The sequence below is a fragment of the Myotis nattereri genome (assembly GCF_964212035.1).
Source record: "Myotis nattereri genome assembly, chromosome: 9".
Lineage (NCBI taxonomy): Eukaryota > Metazoa > Chordata > Mammalia > Chiroptera > Vespertilionidae > Myotis > Myotis nattereri.
Genome location: NC_138084.1, coordinates 67,042,600 through 67,067,523, shown reverse-complemented (window position 1 = coordinate 67,067,523; position 24,924 = coordinate 67,042,600). Strand labels below are relative to the sequence as shown.

Genomic DNA, 24,924 nt, shown 5'->3' with positions numbered 1-24,924 from the left:
TAAAGCGTCTGTGACCTATGTCTACATATTATTGCCGCTATTATCATTTTACCACTATTGGCTCTGATGAGACCCTTGTTTATCAACCTGCCGAGCATCACTGACCATGAACAAAAGGGGTTGATTTACATTTCCCTCTTCCCCCACCCTGCAACCCCTCCTAGCCAAGCGGGAAAGAACTAGAGGAAAGTAAGCAAAACTAAATGCCAGAATAACCTACTAACCTGGGAATGATCCAGTTATGGAAAGAAAATAAGTTAACTGTAATGTGAGTGTAATTTCTCCTGTAACGACAGAAGATATTGAAAATAAAACCCTGTGTTGATGCTGCCTTTTTCTCTCTCGTGTTGTCTAGGTTTCAATTTATTCACCGTTGCTGCTCACGAATTTGGCCACGCCCTGGGCCTGGCCCATTCCACAGACCCCTCCGCGCTGATGTACCCAACTTATAAGTACCAGCATCCCTATGGATTCCACCTCCCCAAGGATGACGTGAAAGGGATCCAGGCATTGTACGGTACAATCGCTATACTTCTTTGACAACTAACTCAGAAAGTCACAAGCATTTGGTCTCCAACTTAGAGAAAATATACTTTGCCAGGAGTTACCTGCAGAGATTAAGGTCAAGCTAGAGACCACAGCCCCAACTCTGCCCTCTCCTTGAAGAGCTTATTTACCAGAATGGATATTGCTTTCCTCTAAGATGTGCAATTACATTTCATATCTTTCCTCCAGGGCATAAGTGACCTTATTTTTCTAAAAACAATTATGATAATGATAACTACATTGCTCAGTTGCACAGGCAGTTTGCACAAACCTACCATGTTTACAAAAACCTGTCATGAGTCATCCTACACCATCCTCATGACCAGCCTGTGGGGTGTGAAGTGTTTCTCTCATTTGATAGCTGAGAAAGCTGAGGCTCAAAGATAGTAAGTATCCCAAGATATTCAAAATTATCTCGTGTTAACATTCTTTCAACATAATAAAGGATTCCTAGAAACTCTCTATCCAACTTCTTTAACAAAAGACAAATCCATTAATTCACGAGGAATCTTGATGTACTGTTAGACCTTGACACTTTTTCTTTGATGCATAAAAGGCAGAAAATTCTAGAAACTGATTTCCCCTTAAGCCTTGGAGCCGGGTTTTCAGACTTGACTTGTCCCCAGAGGCAATGACTCAGGCAGCTCATGCTTCTGTTGCTGGCAGATAGTCCCTCAGGAACAGCGTGGGAGATAAAAACCACCAGCAGTCCTCCCAAGGGGTGGGTCCAGCAGAAGACGCCTTTTCCCACCATTTATTCTCTTGTGTATATGGCAGGGGGTGTGGGAAAGTGTATTAGTGAGAATAATAAACCCTGGCTATGGAAATAAACACCTCCAGAAACTCAGGGGCCTAGTGCAATGCACAATAAGATATATTCCTTGCTCATACAAAGACCAGTTCATATAGTATGACTGTTGAATAGCTCTTCTCCATGTAGTGACACAAATGTACAGGCCTCTTCTAGATTCTATATCTTTTATTCCATAGTGCTTCACTTCTATCCATAATGGATCAAAAGTTTGGGGAAATTATTCTCTGCATAGATGTTTCTTGGCCTGCGAGTTACTCATATCAGAGATGATGCCTTTAAATAGCAAACACCTTCAGTGTACCTCCATGCACAAGAATGCTTAGTCTTTCCTGAGGTGCCTAAAAAAATACTTATGCATAGTGTAGGATGCCCAGAAGTGGCTGAAAATAATATGAAAACACATAAGAAATTTATCATCTTATTGAGAATGAAGTACTTAATTACAAAGAAACAATCATTGGCAACTTTTAAAATTTCCAACTTAGAGCACCTGTAGTTATCAAAGAAGTTGTGTCTAATAATAAAACAATAGCTACCATTCTTTGAACCAAGCTCTGTACTAAGTCCTGTCAGGCATTCTAGAATTCTCACAGAAACCTGAGGTAGGTATTATTGCACCGCCCATTTTACTAGTAAGAAAATTTAGGCTTCGAGAGGTTTGATTATTTGCACATTTTTCACACACTCAGTAACTAGTGAAGCTGGATGCGAACCAGGGCTGGATGCAAGCCATCAACAGACATGCTCTTTATCACCTTGTCAAACGCAGTGAGGTCTCTGGAGCAGAAGTGTACAAACTCGATTCCTAGTGCCATTTGACCAAGTCGCTTTGAATCCTAGGACCTCGGAAACCATTCCCAGGGAAGCCCACTGTGCCAAATGTGCCTCCTCATAACCCGTCCAACCCTGACCTCTGTGACTCCAGCTCATCCTTTGATGCGGTGACAATGCTGGGGAAGGAGCTTCTACTCTTCAGGGACCGGTAAGCCTAAAATGTGCTTAAGACAATGAGGTTGTCCTAGAAGTGTAAAGAAAATAATTTATAGCCTGGCCAGAGTGGCTTAATGGTTGACCTATGAACCAGGAGATCACAGTTTGATTCCCAGTCCGGGCCCATACCCGGGTTGTGGGCTCCATCCCCTGTGTGGGGCGTGTAGGAGGCAGCCAATCAATGATTCTCTCGCATTATTGATGCTTCTATCTCTCTCTTCCTCTCCCTTCCTCTCTGAAGTCAATAAAAATATATTTTAAAAAATAATTTATAAACGATTTCACTCAACAACACCTTATTTTTCCATGTCAATGAATTTTCATTTTTATCTTTATTTTATATATTTATACAGGATGGGGGGAAAGTAGGTATACAGTTATGAGTATGCAAAACAGTTTATTCTTGTATTATTATTTATTAATTATTGTATTCTTTTCCATACAGACAACTGCAAATCTACTTTGGCCCTTCTCTGTATATTATCCCAATGAATAGATATATTATTAGTTATTTAAGCAGTCCCATATTTATGAACATCTAGATTATTTCTAATTTTTTATTTCTAGTTTTTTAAAATTAAGACCAGTTTAAACTAAATCTTTAACAATTGGAAGGGCATCAACTTTTCAAAGGCAAAATAGAGCAGAGCCCAGGAACCCAGGCTTTCGCATCAGGCTAAGTTGGTTTGAATCAGGGGTCCTCAAACTTTTTAAACAGGGGGCCAGTTCACTATCCCTCAGACCGTTGGAGGGCTGGACTATAGTTTAAAAAAACTATGAACAAATCCCTATGCACACTGCACATATCTTATTTTGAAGTAAAAAAACAAAACGGGAACAAATACAATATTTGTATTTGCATGTGGCCCGCGGGCCGTAGTTTGAGGACCCCTGGTTTAAATTCTGACCCTGGGCAAGTGACGTGCCAAACACATAGTGATCACAATAAATATTTAGGAGTGGGAATCAAAAGTTATGAACAATGGATTGAGGCTTAAAAACTTGAGGTATTTATTATTATTTATTTTATTGATTTTTTTATTAAGGCATTGATTATTGACTTTTTATTTACTATTATCAAAAGTAAAACTAAACAGAATTGGTGGGCATTGATTCAGGAGTGATTGGCAAGAGACAGAGCAGGAGGAACCTGGAACACCATGCTCAGTAACACTGGCTTTGAAGGGACAACGTTGTCAGATTTTACATTACCCGGAGGGGTGCATGTAGCACTCATTCCCTGACAAAGAAATGAGATGCTAGCCACCCAGTAGTATGTAGCTTATTCTTTGGCAAAGATCAGTGACTGTGGTAGGGACAAAGGATACAGTGAAGTTAAAGATATTATGCCTTTCCATGCAATTATAATCGTTTTCTTTAAAAAGCTTTTTTTTTTTTAAGCGCTCTATCGAACTATGAGCATTTAGCAATTCCTAATGACTATTTGAAGAAGCTACACCTTTTGACAAAGTCTTGGGTATAAATACTGAGGGTGGTAACAGAATAAAAAGGGAGGCATAGATACAAGAGACATGTAGAAATGAGTCAGGGAGGGATTGTGAGTGGTGTCCTAGTGCTGGGCTTGCCATTATCTCACCATGGGACCTTGAACCTCTCCTCCTCCATTTTAAAATGAGGTGTTACCTGAAATTAATAGTGACTTGAGTGTGTTCAGTACTTACTATCTAAACACTTTGCTATCAAATCCTTACAACAGCCCTGGTGATGTATGAATTATTATTCTCTTCTTATAAGATACAGAAAGGATAAGCAACTTCTTTGAGTACACGTTGCTAGTGAGGGGTGGAACTGGGACCTGCACCTACACTGTCCTAGGGCAGAGCTTGTGCTCCTAACTGCCTTGCTGTACAGCCTCCTACTGTGTCCTGCAGAGAAAGAATCCCATGACTCTATAGCGCTGATCCCTTGCCGGCTGTCACCAAAAGTCCCAAACCGTTTGCTAAGCCTAGGCAGAGAACAAAGAATTCTTTCAAGTCACAGCTACAATGGCAACCTGGGGGCCGTTATGAAAGGGCTCCCGTCTGTTCTCTCCCAACCGCAAGCCTGGAATTTCCCATCACCAACATTGTCTGCTGATGAGACATTTCAGATGCTAGATGTAATAACCACATTATTTGTTTCCAAAGTAAGATGGAATGCAGTACCTTGTGAAGTCACTGTGAGGATGTTTCACAGTCTCCATAGTTCATAAAGGTACGCTGCTACATTCAAATGTTCTGTTTGGAGAGAAATAAACTTCAGGTGTAATAAGTCATATATGTTTAATTTACATATTTTATTCTTTATAATAGATGAAAATATATTGAGACTATCCCAGATTTCCTCAAGCACTTAGGGAAGAGAAGAGGTAAATGAATTACAGCCACACCAAAATGATATTTGCATCTCTCAGATATATTCTGAGTTTTACACAATGTCATGTTAAGGATACAATCGAGAATATCACCATCAGCACTATCTGGTTTGGCTCAATGGACAGAGCATCGGCTTGCGGACTGAAGGGTCCTGGGTTTGATTCCGGTCAAGGGCACATGCCCAGGTTGTGGGCTCAATCCCCAGTAGGGGGTGTGCAGGAGGCAGCCAATCAATGATTCTCTCTCATCATTGATGTTTCAATCTCTCTCCCTTCCTCTCTCTGAAATCAATAAAAAAATATTTAAAAAAAAAAAAGAATATCACCATCAGCTACAGGCTTAGATCCCTGACTCATTGTTACTTCTGAAGTTGTGGCTTGTAAATATGGTTCCCCACTGTCTTCTCAGATGGTTATAGACAGGTAATTTAAGGGCACCATGCACAGCTTTGACTATTTTTAACCCTCAGCACTGTCTCAACATGGGTTTTTAATTTTATAAGCTGTATTTTGCTTGGGCTCATGAGATGCTGCATGGTGGACTGCCGGGGTTCTTGTCCCAGCATCTAGAAGGGCTCAGGAAATCTGGAGAAGGCTGTGCGTAGATTAAATAGGAGTCCAGAGACGAAGCATAATTTTGAAAGGCATATGGGGGTCAGAGGAGCTTAGCTTAAAGGAAACTAAGATCTAAGTTCTAAGTTCTCCTCATCCCAGGACCCCATGCTTTTTATTAACACAATTTGTCCTGAGGCAAGGCAGGGATATACACTTCAAAGGGTCAGGATTTCGTATACAGAATCCGTTGTCAGATGGGGGAATTAGCCTACGGCTGTTCAGGTGTTTGGCCAGTAGAAGGCAATAACATGTAGATTAAGATACCCTGAGCTATCTGGCAGCCAAGCAATCAATTTTTATATCCTATTCAGGTTTGGGGAAATGCCTTCAGCCATTCCCAACAGGTGACTACATGTGTGACTCAACCCTGTTGAGTCCCCAAGTTCCATCAACCTTTTGATGAAACTCTTGAAATTATGACATGCTAGAATTGGCTTCCGGCAGTGGATTTCTTGGCCTCTACAGTATTCTGATAGAAGCAAACCTGGTTAGTGAACGCTCAGAAGGAATGGCTGCTCAGCCAGAGGTGGCAGTTTGTACTTCAAAGTTTCATATATAAAAAGAAATTTGAGATACTCTGGTTTCTCTTCAGATCGCATAAATCTTTCGCCTTTTACTAAAAAGAAATTTGACTCTATTATAAGCTCTAAGTTTATGTAGTATACGTCATCATTTAATAAATAAATAGAGCGAAAACCTGTCTTTCTAAATAAAGAGTAGTCCAAAGTTTATAAAGCTCTTCCATATGCCTTATCTCAATTGATCCTTTGAAGTATTAGCACAGATATTATCATTGCTCTCACTCTTATTTAACAGAAGGTACTTGAGTCTCAGACAAATTAAGTGACGGATGATGAAACAAGGTTTCAAGCATTCCTTGCTTCTGTCACTGCACCACATCGCCCAAGCTCAGGGCAGAGGAGCAGCAGTTCAACTGTGAGCATCAAAAAGAAAGAAAGAAGAAAGACACTTCTTCCCCCTGAAACTGGGGAACAGAATAACAGAGAACAGCGTCAAGGAGAGTAAAAGGTTGAAGAGGATGGAAAATCAAGGTGTCCATTCAGCTCGTGCTGAATTACCTTGACAGTCCAGCAAATCGGAGGTGAAGGCATCTCCTAAAAATGAAAGGCTGATGGGATCAGGTTAGGGAGGTGGAATGAAGATGGTTGGGTATCACAAAAGGAACAAAGGTTTGACAAACATGGATCATGTGCCAGGCACTCTGCTAAATCAAGATTTAAAACAGTGGTTCTCAACCTTCCTAATGCCGCGGCCCTGTAATATAGTTCCTCATGTTGTGGTGACCCCCAACCATAAAATTATTTTCGTTGCTACTTCATAACTGTACTTTTGCTGCTGTTATGAATAGTAATGTAAATATCTGATATGCAGGATGTATTTTCATTGTTACAAATTGAACATAATTAAAGCATAGTGATTAATCACACAAAAAAATATGTAATTATATATGGTCTTAGGCGACCCCTGTGAAAGGGTCATTCGACTCCCAAAGGGGTCGCGACCCACAGGTTGAGAACCGCTGGTTTAAAAGATGGCTAATACATGACCCTGGCCCCAAGGAGCTCACAGGACTGGCTTAGAGCTGCAAAGGACCAGGTGAAGGTTACAAGTGGCCTAATCTCAAACATCATGAAGCAGTTGCTGTTCTTTCATACAAGGGAATGAAACTTTCAGAGACTATGAAAATTAATGATCAAATAAGTTCTGCTCAACATTCTGGCACCAATATATTTCACCCACAGATATTTATGGAGCCCTCATTATGTGCCAGGTACAGTGTTGCTCCTGGGCCCACAAAGATAAACAGTGAAGCTAAATATCTAATCTGCAGGTCCACAAAATCAATAAATTCCATTGTTTCGTCTTCTTTATCAAAGATCAGATTACAGACTATTGATATGATTTATTTATCTGTTTTCATTGCCAGTTTCAATACATCCTGCAGCTATTCTTTTCCAACTAGCTCATGGATTTGGAGGTGTGGAGCTTATATTTTTTAAATCCATTTACAGATGTATTAGGAGGTTATTTACTATTTTTTGTCAATTTTAATTTATTTATTATTGTAATCTATAGCTCTAAGGTTGTAAATCCTCTGAGTATGTGCTCTGTTGTTTTATTACCCACCAGACATAATATTTTTTCATTAGTGTACTGAAAATTTTCATGACTATGGATGCCTTTGGAACTTGTGATACTTTAAGTGATGACTAGAGTTTATTTCTATCTTATGCATACAGTGTATACATTATAATATTCGTAATAGTGTTTAAATCAGGGTTTCTCAACTTTGGTATTACTGATATTTTGTTGTGTTGGGCTATCCTGTGCATTGTGGGATGTTTAGCAGCATCCCTGGCCTCCATTAGATTCCAATAGCACTGCCCAGCCCCAGTTATAACACCAAAATTGTCTGGATATGCAAACCTGTGCTCATTTTGTGCTGGTGGAGAAAAAAGACAAGAGAAAGCAGTCCCTCTTGCCTTCAGAAAAAGCTAGGCCTGAGTGCTCAAATTATAAACAAAGAAAAACCAAGGATCACAGCCTGAGAATGAGCAGTAGCTGAGATAAGGTATGTGATGAAAATCAGGACAGCTGGAGCCTAATTCGGGTCTGTCTCCCCGTAACCACCAGATGAACTTTGGGCCCTTCAGCCATTTTCATCTGGTTATGTGTTCTAGATAAGTGTAGGGCCTGAGGCGATGCAGGATACCCTAAAAATGGACTCCTGCCCCCTGCATATGGTCTATGGTGGGTGCCCAGTAAGTGGATAGGTAAGGCTTAAGTAAATCATAATTTCTATAATTATAAAATACTAGAGGCCCGATGCACGAAATTCATGCAAGGGGCTTGGCCCTCTCAGCCGCGGTGGCTGCCTCAGCTTTGTCCAGAAGGTTGTTCAGCCATCCGGTCTAATTAGCATATTATGCTTTTATTATTATAAGATAATATGTTTATAATGCACTTCCATATGCATTATCTCCTTTGATTCTCAGTGATCTCATGGGTTAGCCCAGGCATTATTTGCATTTAATCGCATCATTTGCATGATGAAACCGAAGTTTGGAGACCCTAGTCAGAGCTCTAGCCTACACCTTCTGAAACACAATATGCTTTTCTTTCTGCCATTTAGGAAACACAAAGAATTGTTTTTCCCTTCTTAGTATAGTTCTCTTTTAGATTTCATCATCAGTGCAAATTGCCTCATCTGAGATGCCTTCACCAAACCCCCAAGTATCCCTTCTGTATGTTCCCAGAGCATCCGGAACTTAACTCTTTGTAGAACTAATCACCCTGAATTAGAATGTTCTAATTGCTTATCTGTCTCAACTACTAGATTGCAAGCTTCTTGAGGGCTGAGCCTGGGTCTTGTTCAATGTTTCATCTTTGATGTTCCATAAATATTGGTTGAATTAATTGAATAGACAAACCCAACATAAAATTTGAGAAGTTCTTTAAGTCACTACATGGAAAGTTAAATGTCAAAACTTTATTACAGTTTTCCCATCCACAGATAATTTTTCATATTGACTCTAGCTTCTATGGAGTCAACTATTCATATTTTATAAAAATAATTTTTATCTGAAAGATCAAAATGGACTACATATACATTGAAAGTTTCAACTCACAAGCCTCATGTATCCTGCCATATTTTATGGAAATAATATTGGGTAAGTGGATTCATGAGTTGATAAACCCTCAGTTAATTTGTGTGTTGCCCAGTTTTCTGTTAATTAGCCACCCAGTTCAAAAGCACAAATACTTTTAATAGATAAATATATAAGCAGCATGATAATTTAACATTTTTGTGTTTTTACTGGGAATAATGAGCACCTTCCAACCACAAAGTTTGGGCTCATTTATATGTTCATAATGCTCACCTGGATCACATTTAATCTTTGTGAGATTTTAATTTTTAAAAGATCAGAATAGGAAAAGGAAATTTGTATCAAATGATATTGCAAATAGGAAGGTGCATAGCTTAAGTGTGCCAATAATTGATGCGGTTTCCTTGCTATATCCTTCAGTATTTTACCCATCCTTAAATCAATGAAGGAAAGATTGTAGAGATGCTAACAGAATGGAAAGGGAGAAGAAACTCTTTACCAAGGTCAAAAAAATATATATTCACCTTAAAAATAAGACAAGGGCAAGAGACATGTAGTGACGGCCTCTGAAGTGTGGCTTGCAGTACATTTCCGCTCAATTTTTTATCTAAATCAACCCTTGACCTTTATTTCTTTGGGGTTGCCCAATAGGATTTTCTGGCGGCGGCAGGTTCACTTGATGGCAGGCATCCGGCCCAGCACCATTACCAGCTCCTTCCCACAGCTCATGTCCAACGTGGATGCAGCTTACGAAGTGGCAGAGAGGGGCACCGCTTACTTCTTTAAAGGTACCCTACGGTTCCTCGAAGAGAGAATGGCAGGCTGCAGTGCCCGGTGTGTTTGGAACATGAGGCACTGCCCATGTTTGTCCAGTGATCATGGAGCATGTTTTGGTCACTTCTTCTCAGGTGGGATATGAAATGCCACCCATTGTATTGTAGCAATGACAGAATTGACAATGACTATCGAACTGTTCTCAGAGCCAACCCTTTACCCTAGTGAGGCTTTATGCTAAGGGACAGTGCCTAGGGAGCTAGAAACTTGGTTTCTGCCCCCTAGGATCCCTTCTCAGAGTGGCATGGCATACCCTCCTGAGAGCCTCTAATTAACGAAAGCCATCATGGAACCCAATGTGAGGAGAGCAATACCTTTGCTGCTATACCTTTGCCAGGGCATTTTATTTACCTTTGTCTTATTTGTAGTTGGGAGATGCCTCCAGGACAAATTTTAAGTCTTTCACTGAATTGAATAGTTAGAGGCTTCTCTCGCCTATTGGGTTATAGCCATGGCAAATATCCCAGAATGCCCCATTTATGACCAGCATAGAAATCCTCGTGAGTGAAGTGCACAGTAAGTGGTACAGAGTTTTTGTAAACTTTAACTTCTGTTGTTAGGCCCCCACTACTGGATAACAAGAGGATTCCACATACAAGGTCCTCCTCGGACTATTTACGACTTTGGGTTTCCAAGGTATGTCCAGCGAATAGATGCCGCCGTCTATCTCAAGGATGCTCAGAAGACTCTCTTCTTTGTGGGCGATGAATACTACAGGTATGCATTTCCTCCTTTTTATTGCCCAGATGTATTCAATGGAAAGGAAAAAACATTTGCAGACATAAATGCAAGGCGAGTTTGCAACAGGCACATTGACTCTTGGCCATTTACTGAGGGTTGACACTGTCTTCAAGATATGGAGCCATCCAAATGATAAGTGAAACGTTAATTCAGTAATATCATTCTTTGGACACTAGGACACCAAACATCCTGATCTTTTAATGCACTCATTAATTGGACCCCCAGTGACCTAAAAGAGTGGATGCGGCACCCCCAAATACATAACTACCCACTGGGAATGCCTGGGAGGAGAACTGGCTCCCCGTTATGTGAGTACCAGTGCATTTCAGAATACTCTGATTTGGGGCAATAGGACATGGTTATGGCTATGGGCTCTTTCCTATGACTATAGGAAAGTTCTGCTGAAAGGAAAAGGTCTTATTCCTGAGTCCTTTTATTCAACCTAGAACATGAAGATTCTTTTTATCCAAAATTAATTATTAATCATTTCCATTGCCTGTCTTGCTGGGAGTTATTATAAGCAGATCTGAATAAGGTGTCATATGTCAGCCAATCACACAGGGTCACATCTCATTTCACCTACTGAGTTTCTATCCTTAACTGATTCATGTTGAAGGATGAATACACTCTTTGCCAAGCTCTGCCTCTGCACACCTCCCCTATATTCCCAGTTCTCACTTTGGCATTGCTTTTCCCCTTGACTGCAAAAAAGAGGAACAAAAACATATCCTAAGCAAGCGACTGCACTTAGGGTTGGGTTGGAAGCAGGAGGGCACACTTTGGTCCAAGGGTTTTTATTTACCAACTAGGCTACTTCCCCACACATCCATTTACTTTTATTCCTTCCTTTCCTCTTTCTAGCAGAACCCAGTGATACAGCCAGTTTTTTTTTCTTCTTCTTCTTTACATTGCTCCCATCACCTAAGGCTAATTTCTCCTGTAACTTTTCTCCTTTGCCTACCAATATCAGAGTAGAAGCCACACTAAGGAGTTCCTGGGGGTATATCAATCAATGCCATCATTCTTTGAGATGGTCAATGTTTTCTAAATTTTATGAAAAGCGATTTGCAAATGTGCAGGTCTCAGCCCCTTTTCACCCCTAAATCACTCTTTCTGTACAGACTAAAGGCATGATTGATGCAATGTAGGACACAGTCTTCCACATTCTCTCCTTCCTGAATGCCCAGGAATACTGGAAATGGATCTGTATACTTAAGGATTACATAGTCAGTCATCATAGAGAAATAAGTAACAAAAACAAGAAGAAGGAGTAGGGATCAAATCTTGTCTTTTAATCTTAAATTTTAAAAAATACATTACCAAACGACCACATTCAACCTGCATATATTGGACATAATTATGTGTCAGGCTCCGTACTAGAAACTGACACCAAGAGAGGCACAGTTTGCTGTCGGGGAGTCTGGGCAGGAGTGAAAGAGTGTTAATTTCAACTCTAACAGCAATCAGTCCTTTGGCAACTTGGATCACCTTTCTGTCTCTCTTTCATCATCTTCAGAATGGAGATAGAAATAGTATCTACTTCATAGACTTGTGAGGATGAATGGAAAAAAAATGTGAAATGCATATCATATAATAAGTTCTTAATTCACGTTAGGTGCTATTAATGCCCTCAGCAAGTCTCACGGTTGAGAGCAAATATATGGATAAATAATGAACAACAATTCAAGTGCCCTAATAGAAGACTGTACAGGGACCAGTGGGGCAAAACGAAGAGGAAATAGCCAAGAAATAATTCTTAGCAGAAGCAATGACTGAGCTTCATCTTGATAGTTGAGTAGGAGTTTCCCAGTCAGGAAGCGGGATGCGTGGGGGTGGCTTCCAGGCAAAGAGAGCAGTTGAAGCAAAGGCACTGATGTGTGAACGAGCCTGTGTGTGTGGGAAAACCCTGAAGAAGTTCACTGAGATTAAAACATGGGCTGGAATGAGAGATGTGGCCCAAGGATAAGCCGGGTGTAGATCGTGGAGGACCTGTGTTTTCATAGGAAGATCATAGGTCTTATTTTCTTGAGATTAGGGATATCATTAAATGTTTTAAATAAAGGAAGAATCCAACAAGATTTATGTTATAAAAAATATCATTCTGGCAGCAATGTGACTAAATTTGAGGGGGAGGGGGGCCAAGATTGAAAGTCAGCTAAACCAGTTAGGCCAGAAAGTAGAGGAAAACGTGTTCAAAGTGTTCAAAGAAAAACTATTTTTCAAAAATGAAGGCAAAATAAAGACATTCCCACATATACAAAAACTGAAAGAATTTATTGCTAGTACACATGCCTTGCAAGAAATACTAAAGGAAGTTTCTCAGGCTGGACATAAATGTCACCAGGCAGTAATTTAAATCCACTTTTTTTAAAAAAGAGAACCAGTAAATGTAAGTACGTAATTATAAAAGATAGCATCAATGTATATTTCTTCTCTTAATGGATTTAAAATTCACTGTATAAAACAATATGTATATAATTATATTGCTAGGCCTTTATGACATAGAAATATATTTGTCAATAACAGCACAAAGGCGTTGGGTAGAAGAAAAACTGTATTAAGCTAAGGAAATGACACCAGATAGTAACACTGGTGTCACACAAACAAGAGAACCAGAAAAGATAATAAGAGGTTACAATAACAAACACTGTAAATATATTTTCTCTTTTTTCTTCCAGCTTCTTTAGAAGACATTGAGTTATATAAAATAGTAATTATAACAATATATTTTGGGGTTTGTAACATATACAGATGTAATATGTTTAACAGTAATACCACAAAGAGAGGAGTAGGGAATAGAGTTATATAGAGTTATGCTTTAATATCTCACTGGAATTAAGTTAGTAGAAGATGATTATGCTAAATTTAGATGTATATGGTATGCACTAAAGAAATAACTTAAAAAGTGAAAAAATTATGAAAGGAATTAAAATGGTACATTAAATTTTTTTTCATTAATGCAAAATAAAAATCTAAGGGTCAATAGAGGAACCAAAAAGACATGAGGCATGTAGAAAACAAAAAGTAAAATGGCAAATGTAAGTTCAATCATATTAATAATATTAAATTACATTAATAATATTAAGTGTGAATGGATCAAACAATCTAATCAAATGGCAGAGATTATCATTCTAGATTAAAAATGCAAGATCAAACTATGTGCTATCTATAGGAGACACACTTTAGATTTAAAGATACAAATGGCTTGAAAGTAAAAGGATAGAATATATCATATATACATATATGTATGTGTATATATATATATGTATAAATATATATATATATGCAATAAGAAAGCTGAAGAGTGACTATGTTAATATCAGGGGGGAAAAAACTTTAAAATAAAAAATGTCTTAGGGATAGAGAAGGACATTTGATAGTGACCAAAGGGTCACTCTACCAAAAAGATATAAGAATTATGAGCCTGATAACAGAACCCCAAAGCTGATTAAAATAAAGGGAGAAAACAACAATTGAATAATAATAATTGAAGATTTTAATACCTCACATTCAATAATAGATAGAACAACTAAACATCAATATCAATAAGGAAAAGCCTTGGATAGCACTATAAACCAACTAGACTAACATATATCTACAGAACAACACTTCACTCAACAGCAGCAGAATACCTATTCTTCTCAAGTGCATGTGGAACATTAATTATCCAGGATAGGTGATGTGTTAGGCCAGAGTACAAGTCTCAATAAGTTTAAAACAATTGAAATCACACAAAATATGTTCTCTAATGATGAAGAAATAAAGTTAGAAATCAATATCAGAAAGAAAACTGGGAATTTTACAAAACTGTGAAAATTAAATAACAATACTCTTAAAACAACCAATGGGTCAACGAAGAAATCACAAGGGAAATCAGAAAATACTTACAAATGAGTGAGCATGGAAACACAACATACAAAAATTTATAGATGCAGGGAAGGCAGTGCTCAAAGTGAAATTCATAGATATAAAATGCCTATATTAAAAAAGAAAAAGAATCTCAAATTAGTAACCTAACCTTCCATGTTGAGACACCAAAAGAGAAAAGGACAAATTAAACCTAAAGCAAGCAGAAAGAAGGAAGCAATAAAAATTGCAGTGGAAAAAGCTAAAATCGATAACAAAAAAGTAATTTGAGAAAATTAACAAAACAAAAATGTTGGCTGTTTAAGAAGACCAAGAAAATTGACAAACTTCTAAGTAAATTAACCTTTGAAACAGAGAAAACTCCACTTACTAAAATCAGAAACGAAAGGGGGACATTCCAACCAATCCTATAAAGGAATACTATAAACAATTGCATGCCAACGAATTAGATAACATGAAATGGACAAATTCCCAGAAAGGTACAAAATGATGAAATTGAGTCAAGAAGAAATAGACATTCTGAATAGATCTACAACAAGTGAAGAGATTGAATTCATAATAAAAAAAATTAAAAAAAACTACCCACAAAGAAAAGTCCAGGCCCAGATGGCTTCACTGGTGAATTCTGCCAAAACATTTAAAGAAAAACTAATACCAATTTTTCACAAACTCCTCCAAAATACAGAAGAGGATGGAACACCTCCCAACTCATTGCATAAAGCCAGCATTACCCTGATACCAAAGCCAGGCAAAGACATCACAAGAAAATAAAACTTCAGACCAAAATCTATCATGAATATGGATGCAAAAATTCTCTAAAAATACTATCAAACCAAATCCAGCAACATATAGAAAGAATTACATACCATGTGCAAGTGGGATTTTCCCTATGGAAAATGCCAGATAGGTTTAACATCTGAAAGTTAATATACCATAGAATTTAAAAAGCATAAGTATCTCAATAGATGCAGAAAAAGCATTTGACAAAACCTCACACTGTTGTGTGATTTAAAAAACAACACTCAGCAAACTAGTAATAGGAAATGTTTTCAACCTGATAAAAAGAACTCATGCAAAGTTCTAGCTGATATCATACTCAGTAGTGAACAACTGGATACTTTCCCCCTAAAGTCAAGAAAAAGACAGAGTTTTCCACTCTCACCACTTCCATTCAACATTGTACTGGAGATTGCAGCTAGGACAATTAAGCAACAATTAATGAACTAAAAGACATCCAAATTGGAAAGAAAAAAACCATATTTATTTGTATGTCACATAAATTTTATATAGAAAAACCTAAGAAATTCTTTTTTTAGAAAAACCTATTAGAACTAATAATTGAATTCAGCAAATTTGCAGAGAATGATTTCAATATGCAAAAATCAATTCTATTTCTAGCCACCTCAATGAAAAATATAAAAATAAAATTGAAGAAACAATTTCACTTACAATTATATCAAAAAGAAAAGCACTTAGATATATATTTAGCAAAAGAAGTTGAAAACTTATAATCTGAAAATTACAAAACATGGTTTAAAGAAAATAAACAAGGTCCTAATGAAAAAAATATATCATGTTTATGGATTAGAAACCTTAATATTTTTAAGATGGTGATACTCCCCAAATTGTTTTATAGACTCAACACAATCCCTATCAAAATACCACCTGACTTCTTTGTAAAAGCTGTCAAGCTGACCTTAAAATTCATGTGGAAATTCATAGGACCCAGAAGAGCCAAAATATCTTGAAAAAGAACAAAGTTGAAGAACTCAGACTTCCTGATTTCAAAACTTACTACAAAGTAATAGGTGATACTAACATAAGGCTAGACTTATAGATCAATGGAATAAAACTGACAGTCCAAAAATAAACTCATATCCATGGTCAGTTGATTTTATTTTAATTTATATATACATTAATATATTTTTAACTTATTTTAGAAAGAGGAAAGGAGAGAGAGAAAAAAACTTCAATGAGGAGAATCATCAATCAGCTGCCTCCTGCATGCCCCCTACTGAGGATCAAGCCTGCAACCTGGGCATATGCCCTGACTGGGAATCAAGCCATGAATTCTTGGTTCTTGGGTCCACGCTCAACCACTGAGCCACACTGGCTGGGCAATGGCCAGTTGATTTTTGACTAGGATGCTATGGCCATTCAATGGGGGAAAGAATGTGCTGGTGGGATCCAGGAATAAAAGTGTCCACAGGAGAGTGGACATACAGGTCTTAAACTCTGAGAACTCAGGCTGAGAGATGAGCTTGGACTCATCATACAAGCAGGTAGTAACTGAGACCATCAGTATTTTTCCATGTTGTTACTAATTCTTTGTTCCAAGTACTGGTTCCTGAACTCTTGTCTGGGATGGAACATGGCAGCTTCTCACTCTTCTCCCTTCTCTTTCGGACCACTCTCCCCTCTACCCTTCACTGCTGTAGATTGCAAAGGCCCCTTCCTCCATGACAGCCATATGATTCTTGGCTAGAAGTGGATTATTAACTCCAAAGGAGATTCCAGTTTTCCATTTCACGAGGAAAAAATCTCCTTGAAGAAACTTCATGAAAATACATATCTTAGATACTTTATGAAAAAATTCCCTTTTTTGCAATCCTTCCTCACATTCTTTTTAAAGCATCCATTAGCAGACACAGCTCCTCGTTTGGTTCTTTAAAGGGGGCAGGATGGAGGCAGTGTTGCCATTGACATGTTACAAACATCATCACAATCAAAATTCTAACAAATCTGAGTTCTGAGCATAAAATTAAACACACACTTTACCAAAATAGTCCCCCAGTCCTTGTGTTACAAAGGTGGAGAGCAGGGTAATATGTCTCAAAATACCACATGAAACATCTGTGGCACCATGACATTGCTAGTGAAGTTTAAATCTCAGAAATGATTTCTTTAACATCTATACACATCAATCAATATTAAATGATGAAATAATTCTAGGTCACTTCATTTTGCTTGGCATTTAGGTAATTTAGTTGGTATTTCTTGTTTCACAGACGAGACCTAAGTGATGAGAAAACATATGCAATTGATTTCAGCAGGTAGTTAGTATACAGTAAATTCATAATACAAATTCAGTTCTTTTTTAACATTTAAATTCATCTAATACTTATTGATAATTTATTATGTGTTGGGAATTTAACACAGAATCCTAACACATAAGCAAGGCTCAGTATTTTCTCTTATGTCCCCATCTGCTTTCTAAACAATCTTGAGACACAGGTACTGCGATCTCCATTTAACAGGTAAAAACTTCGAATCAGAGAGATTAAGTGATTAGCCCAAGGTCACACAGCTAAATACAGTCTATCCGAGGCAATGTTTCATGTCTTCTGAATCCAAATTCAGAGGTCTTCCCCATTCACAACATATAGTCATTCTTCACTCATTTAACCATTTATTTATTTACTGTCGATTAAAATACCCATACCCATCATTCTTACCTCATTATATAATGTCCTTTGACCTTCAGTAAAATCTTCAATATACCAGTAGATCTTCTTAATCTTTTTTTTCTTTATTGATTAAGGTATTACATATGTGTCCTTGTCGCCCCATTGCTCTCCCACCCACCCCCAACTCATGCCCTCCCCCCCCGCCCCTCTTCCCCCCCCCCCCCCCCCCGTTTTCTGTGTCCATTGGTTAGGCTTATATGCATGCATACAAGTCCTTTGGTTGATCTCTCCCCCTTACCCCAACCCAGATCTTCTTAATCTTAATCCCTTTCTTGCTAAATTCTCTGGACTACCTCCAACATTCTCCAGCCCTCCTTTCTCCACCTCTCTGCAGCCGTGCCTGACATTGCAAACTATTATCCAGATAAAGTGTGTTTAAAGATTAGGTAAAGATTAAACTCACTGATGATTTAGAATCCCAGGTTGGATCACAAGTTCACTTAACCTCATACTAGCCAGAATTCCTGGTTCCTGGTGCCAAAATAAACCACATCTTATGGCTTGTGTGTCTACAAATTTTGTGGTAGTGGTAACATCTAAAATCTTAGGTATATATAAGGTGTCCCAAAAATGTATACACACACTTTGAATAATTATAAAGGTAGTGTTTATTAAAATAAATTTCATTTTCAAAGGTATCAGCTATTAAAGTGTGTATGCACTTTTTGGGGGGACACACTGTATTGTGTGTGTGTGTGTGTGTGTGTGTGTGTGTGTGTGTGTGTGTGTGTGTAACCTGTCTCTCATCCTCAGGACCACTATGATCCAGATAAGGAAGCCAGAGCTCACAGCTCTGAGCACTTTCCCCTGATCACAGAGCCTGCAACAGAGTCATCTGACTATACATGTTGTGTCCTTTGCTCTGTAACAGAAAACCTCAAATGTTTGTCCACAAATCAAGGGCTAGCTCATCACAACATTTTTATAAGCCCATAACAAAATAAGAACAACATCACAATATTATGCATGTTGGGGAGTGGGACCTGTGTCAGGATAAAGACACATTATTGACAAGAACCATCTTTTATTCTGAGAGTATGTCCTTTCTGACTTTTTGGTGTTAAAGTTTCTTTTCTTTGTGAAATGATAATGAAAATAGGTGGTAAATTTTGATGGTTGGATGGTAATGTTCTTACTTGGTAAAATGAAAAGTAGGTGACCCTGTATTAGTTATATAGGCCCTGTCTACATATGTCTACATAAAAGATTCAAATGAAATATTAATATGTTATCAGATAATCTCAAGATGGTGATTTTTTTTTAATTGCTTAAAGTATTACAAAGGGTATTACATATGTCTCCTTTTTCCCCCACCCTTGACAATTGCCTGGCCTCCCTTGCCCCCCAGTGTCTTATGTCCATTGGTTATGCTTATATGCATGCATATAAATCCTTCACTTGATCTCTTACCCCCCCTCCCTTCTGCCCCCCTACCCTCCCTGGCCTTCCCGCTGCAGTTTGACAGTCTGTTTGAGGCAGCTCTACCTCTGTATCTATTTTTGTTCATAAGTTTATAATGGTCTTTATTATCCATGAATGAGTGAGATCATGTGGTATTTTTCCTTCATTGACTGGCTTATTTCATGTAGCATAATGCTCTCCAATTCCATCCATGCAAAATGGTGATTTTTGTGTTAGGCTGGTACTTTGAAATGGAGTTTGTTGAGAGTAATACACTTTGGAAAGCAGTTATAGGACAGGAGGCAAGAGGGCAGAAAGGAATATATCAGTGGTAGAAGAGCTGGAGGAAAGAAATAATTTCACAATTTTGCCAAGGACTTTGCCTAGGTTTCTATAAATATGATTGAGAATTAAAATTTGCAACTGGACATTGCTTTGCTAACTTTTCTTCTGAAATTTTATTGACATATAATATTATTACCTTTGTTATCCTCTGAATATACAGGGTGTCCCCAAAAAATGTATACACACTTAAATAGCTGATAACTTTGAAAATGAAGTGATTTTAATAAACACTGCCTTTATAATTATTCAAAGTGTGCGTATACATTTTGGGACACTCTATACATACATAAAATTTTAGGTGTTACTACTACCCACCTCAGTGAACTAAGCAGACAGATAAAAATAGAAATTTTTCTTTTTCAGGTTTTCTATTGAATTAATAGTCATCTTTTTTCTTGAAAATGTATTTCTGTATTACTTAAGCTTTATCTCTATTCTCAGGAAAGATCTTTGCTCTGTCCTTTCTTACTCTCCAGACTTCTCCATCCAGTTTTAATATCATACAAGCAGGTCCCAACTTGTATTAGGTTTCCCTGTAAATATTCTTTAGTCAGTCACTTGTTCGGAACTGAGGCAGAATTTACCATAAAGCAATATAAATGGGGATTAAGTTCTCAAAATCACTCATAAATGTCTGTCAAAAATACACAAATGTAAGGAGCTATAATTATAACAGTTCAGCTTCGAATCCTGTATCAGAACAGACAAAAGAGGATAAAGATATGAAGGTCATTCCAACATTTTTCCTGAGCATAGGTCAACATTAGGCAAAGAATTCAAAATAGGTACGTGATCTGTTACCCTCTCACTGTGATCCCCTCCGTATCTACAGACATACCAAATGCCTGGTAGCAGCTTTGCATTCTTTTGCATTCCATCCCCCAAATATTTTCAGCTTTAAAATAATCTGCCTTATTCCTACCCATCAAAGCTTCCACTTCCTCAGTAGGACTGCCTCAGGGAAGTGGGAGAAGGAAAACAACCTGGTGAACAGAGATTGCCATGTGAACATCTGTGCTCCGTTTTGAATGAAGAATTCCAGATTTCAGATTCTGGAACAAAGTGAGCAAAAGAAATCTAGTCCCTGAGGGAGCCAACGTGCCTGGACTGTTCCTTTTTTGTCTCCATTTTTTCCCTAACTTCACACCTGATACCTTGCAGTCATGCCTTCCCTCTCATTGAGCTGGCATGTCCGAAGATGATGAAATACTGTAAATGGTTCCTATTTTCATTTGTGCTGCAGTGAAGGTTCTCATGGCTCTCCTGGAAAGGGAGTTTGGGAAAGTTAGCTGTCACTCCCATCCTCAGAGCCCCATATCAACAGGGCTAGTTTCAGCTTGACTCTTTTTTTTTTTAAAATATATTTTATTGATTTTTTTTTACAGAGAGGCAGGGAGAGGGATAGAGAGTTAGAAACATCGATCAGCTGCCTCCTGCACGCTGCCTACCAGGGATGTGCCCGCAGCTAAGGTACATGCCCTTGATCGGAATCGAACCTGGGACCCTTCAGTCCGCAGGCTGATGCTCTATCCACTGAGCCAAACCGGTTAGGGCTCAGCTTGACTCTTTTCCCAATGTTTAACTTCTACTCAGTATCCTAAGAGATCTGTCACTGGCCTGTGTATTCTTAACCACAGGAGAAGGACATTTCAGGAGAAAGTGGGTATTATCTGTTGCCACAGGCAACTGCCCAGTGGTTCAGACACCAGGAAAAATTGTCTAACCTTTTGGTGGGAAAGGACTTGGGTGGCCACCCCGGGAATGTCATCCCTGGGAGTTCTGTGCTGATGAAGAAGGGACTTCCTTACACTTTAATGAAGTCTTCCTGACGAGATGAGAGCCTGCTCTGCTTACATACTGAACTCATACAATGATTCATACGGTGATTCATGCAAGTCACAGTCTTTTTTACAAGCTGAGTAATTTTGATCACAAAGAGATGCATTGACCGATCTTGAGAGTTATCGCTGAATGGTGGTTGCTGATCCAGAAAAAGTTACCTAAGCTATTAGGTCAGTCATATAATCTTCCCAGAAAACAAAAGCAATGTAATTCAATTGAATTGATTTAAAAAGCGGAGCTCAGTTATTCCCGGTTTTCTTGTTTCTTATCTTTACCTACTGATCTTTCACACATTTGCTCATTCATTGTGCATTATTTGTTCAGTCCCACCTCTATGGGTGAATAATAAGAAGCCCATGAATAAGAGCCTCTCTGAAGGACTTTCACCTGTTTGGTGAGCCAAGAAATTCATACATGGGGTGGGGATGGAGGAGAGAGAGAGAGAGAGAGAGAGAGAGAGAGAGAGAGAGAGAGAGAGAGAATAATTAAAACAGTAAATAAAGCATGAAAATATATGTAGAGTTCCTTTCGAAAGGCAACATTTTTTAAATTATGGGAACATTTTGCTATAATATATACTAGTAGAATAACTACTTCTAAACAATAGATGTGACAATTTTTTAAAGAAACTCTGCAGTGGTTCTCAACCTTCTGGCCCTTTAAATACAGTTCCTCATGTTGTGACCCAACCATAAAATTATTTTCGTTGCTACTTCATAACTGTAATGTTGCTACTGTTATGAATCGTAATGTAAATATCTGATATGCAGGATGGTCTTAGGCGACCCCTGTGAAAGGGTCGTTCGACCGCCAAAGGGGTCAGGACCCATAGATTGAGAACCGCTGCTTTAGAAAAAGCTAGTGGTCCCAGAATCTCAAGAACCTGGGGGGAGTGGAAGAGAGAAAGAGAGAGAGAGAGAGAGAGAGAGAGAGAGAGAGAGAGAGAGAGAGATTTAAAGTAAATCATAAGACAGCCCTGGCTAAATATGCCTGACTAGTACAATGTCACTACAATCAATAAAAACCTCTTTTATGAAATAATACTTCCTCCAGCTATGATGAACGAAAAAGGAAAATGGAAAAAGACTATCCAAAGAATACTGAAGAGGAATTTTCAGGAGTAAATGGACAAATAGATGCTGCTGTGGAATTAAATGGTGAGTATTTTCACCAAAAAAACTTTCTTTGTGGAGTTGTAACAAGAAAGCTGGGTTTTGACATAACAGAAAAAATGGGTTTCCAAATGGGAGTCCTTCATTCTTATCTTTGGTCCCGAGCCCCTTATAAATTTAGCTAACCAGATCAACCCGTAGGAAGAATAACTATAAAAGGCCTGCTGTTGTGGTTCTCTCTTTGAGAAAGGAAAGTTTTAAAAGTACAGCTTCAGTCCATTAGTCAGCTACATTATCAAGTTTACCTGGTCAAAATTATCATGTTTATCTTTAAATTGCACATACTCTCAACTTTCCCAGTGTCTTTCCCCACTCCATCCCTCAACTCCTGAAATTCAACACATAGTTTGGGAGGGTGACTTGAACTGAACCGGGTTGAATACGTTTAATTGAATCTTTCGAACCAGTCAACACATTCTTTTTAAGAATATAGCACAGAGCTGGGCACTTCAGAAATGTAAAGACAGTTCCAGATATGGTCTCTGCTCTCACAGAATGGTGAATATCTTTGGGAAACCCCTCCATCCAACACAGATTAAATTGCTAGAAAACAAGACTATCTATAATTTGGTGTTGAATCATGTGATAGTCTTCACAATAATAGCGAGAGATGATCTGAGAAAGAACAGATCAGAACCAGCATTCACAGTTGGAGATTTCGTGGTGGAACCTCAGCTAGAGGTTTGACTAGGGAAAGAAAGGGGAGGAGACTTCCTGGAGGGGAACAGCCTGAGCAGAAGCACCAAGCATCATTGAACTTGACACATCAGATGACCCCAAGGAGGAGGCTGGACCTGGCTGGAAGAGAGAAGACGAGAGATGATTGAGAAGTTAGAGGTGTCCGGTCCTAGGGCTCAGTGAGAATTGTGCAGAGGACTTGCTAACTGCCACCTGACACATTCCCAATTCCCCTTTGGTGCCACCTCAAAAAAATGACAGTTACGCATCCTCCCATTTACACATTTGCAAGTCATTTTCAGTAACCACAATTTCAACTTTGTCTCTTTTAGGCTACATTTACTTCTTTTCAGGACCAAAAGCATACAAGTATGACACAGAAAAGGAAGATGTGGTTAGTGTGCTGAAATCTAGTTCCTGGATTGGTTGCTAAAGAGAAAGGTCTAGTCTTTCCTAAGGAGTGAAGAAGACTGCAAGCAGCCGATAACTGGGTTGAAGGACTAAAGCAGAAATTAGGGTAGGGATTCTTCCCATGGCCTTCAGTTCTAAGGGCAACTTAAAGTTCATTGAAAAGAATTATGCTTCTACATTTTTTTTCATAGTTGTGGATTCATAATTTTAATCCAAATGAGAAATTCCTATTGGTCAACTTCACACAAAATCAGAATCAACACAGTGTACTTTTCAGTTAGACGCTCATTATTTCTTTTCTTACCTAATATCCTGAAGTAAATTGATAACTTTGGATTTTATTTCCAAGAAGAGCCTACTTGTGGAGTCCCTGACATATGTTATAGTTTTTTTGTAGGAAATGGCCATTACCATACAAATTATAATTATTCTTTACAAGTTGTGGCTTTTGTGGCCTTAACGTTTGCTATGATGAATATGAATTTATCCTTCTGTACTTTAAACATACCACAAACAAAAGACTGTGTAAGCTTTGTTTCTCATTTCTGTTCGTTTATGTGTACTCACTGGTCTTTGAAGTAGGTTATGGCGGGAAAACCTATTCAAGTGAATTTTCATACGAGTCAAGAGGTAGGCGTTTTGCAACAGGAAACCTTTTAACAAAAGCCAATTAAAATGTTTTATAAGAACAATTTTTTCATTTCTCTTTTCAGTTAATATTTACTAGCTTCTATCACATTTTACTTGGCAACAAATTCCATGTACCTGTAAAAAAAAAAAAAAAAAAAAGACACAAACCTTGAGATAGTATGTGAGTATATAGAGCCAGAATAAATAACAGTAATTCACTCTATTTGCTGCTTCCTGACAATAAAATGCCCTCAATGAGTGAGTCTCTTCTGAACACTTGTTCATTTAAGGGAGTTCATCTTTTGTTTCTGTTTTTGTTACTTCAAGCTAAACTCTTTTTTTTTTCTACCTAGTCATTAATACAGATAAAACATAGCTGCCTGTCATTCTTATGATTTTTTTTTACATCTAGAACGTAAGGATTCTAAAACATGTTAGTGGTTCTGAAATTAGATGATAAAATACATTTAACATGCTTCCTAGACTGCCTGGAATATTTGAAGTGTTCAACAGATGCTAGCTATTATTGTTACCATCATTTATTAAATTTGTTTCATACGCTACACAG

At 38.2% G+C, this 24,924-nt stretch overlaps 1 protein-coding gene across 1 annotated transcript in view; it reads left to right on the top strand.

The window, feature by feature from the left end:
• Positions 1–23,748, top strand: part of MMP20 (matrix metallopeptidase 20) — a gene marked incomplete at both ends in the record, with an annotated part of 37,350 nt that extends 13,602 nt beyond the window's left edge. The window contains 6 exons of the mRNA XM_081098761.1: positions 356–517; positions 2,201–2,342; positions 9,620–9,756; positions 10,363–10,519; positions 22,519–22,622; positions 23,648–23,748. Coding sequence (XP_080954887.1) covers positions 356–517; positions 2,201–2,342; positions 9,620–9,756; positions 10,363–10,519; positions 22,519–22,622; positions 23,648–23,748 — 803 coding nt within the window. The remainder of the gene's footprint in view (positions 1–355; positions 518–2,200; positions 2,343–9,619; positions 9,757–10,362; positions 10,520–22,518; positions 22,623–23,647) is intronic.
• Positions 23,749–24,924: the final 1,176 nt, after the last annotated feature.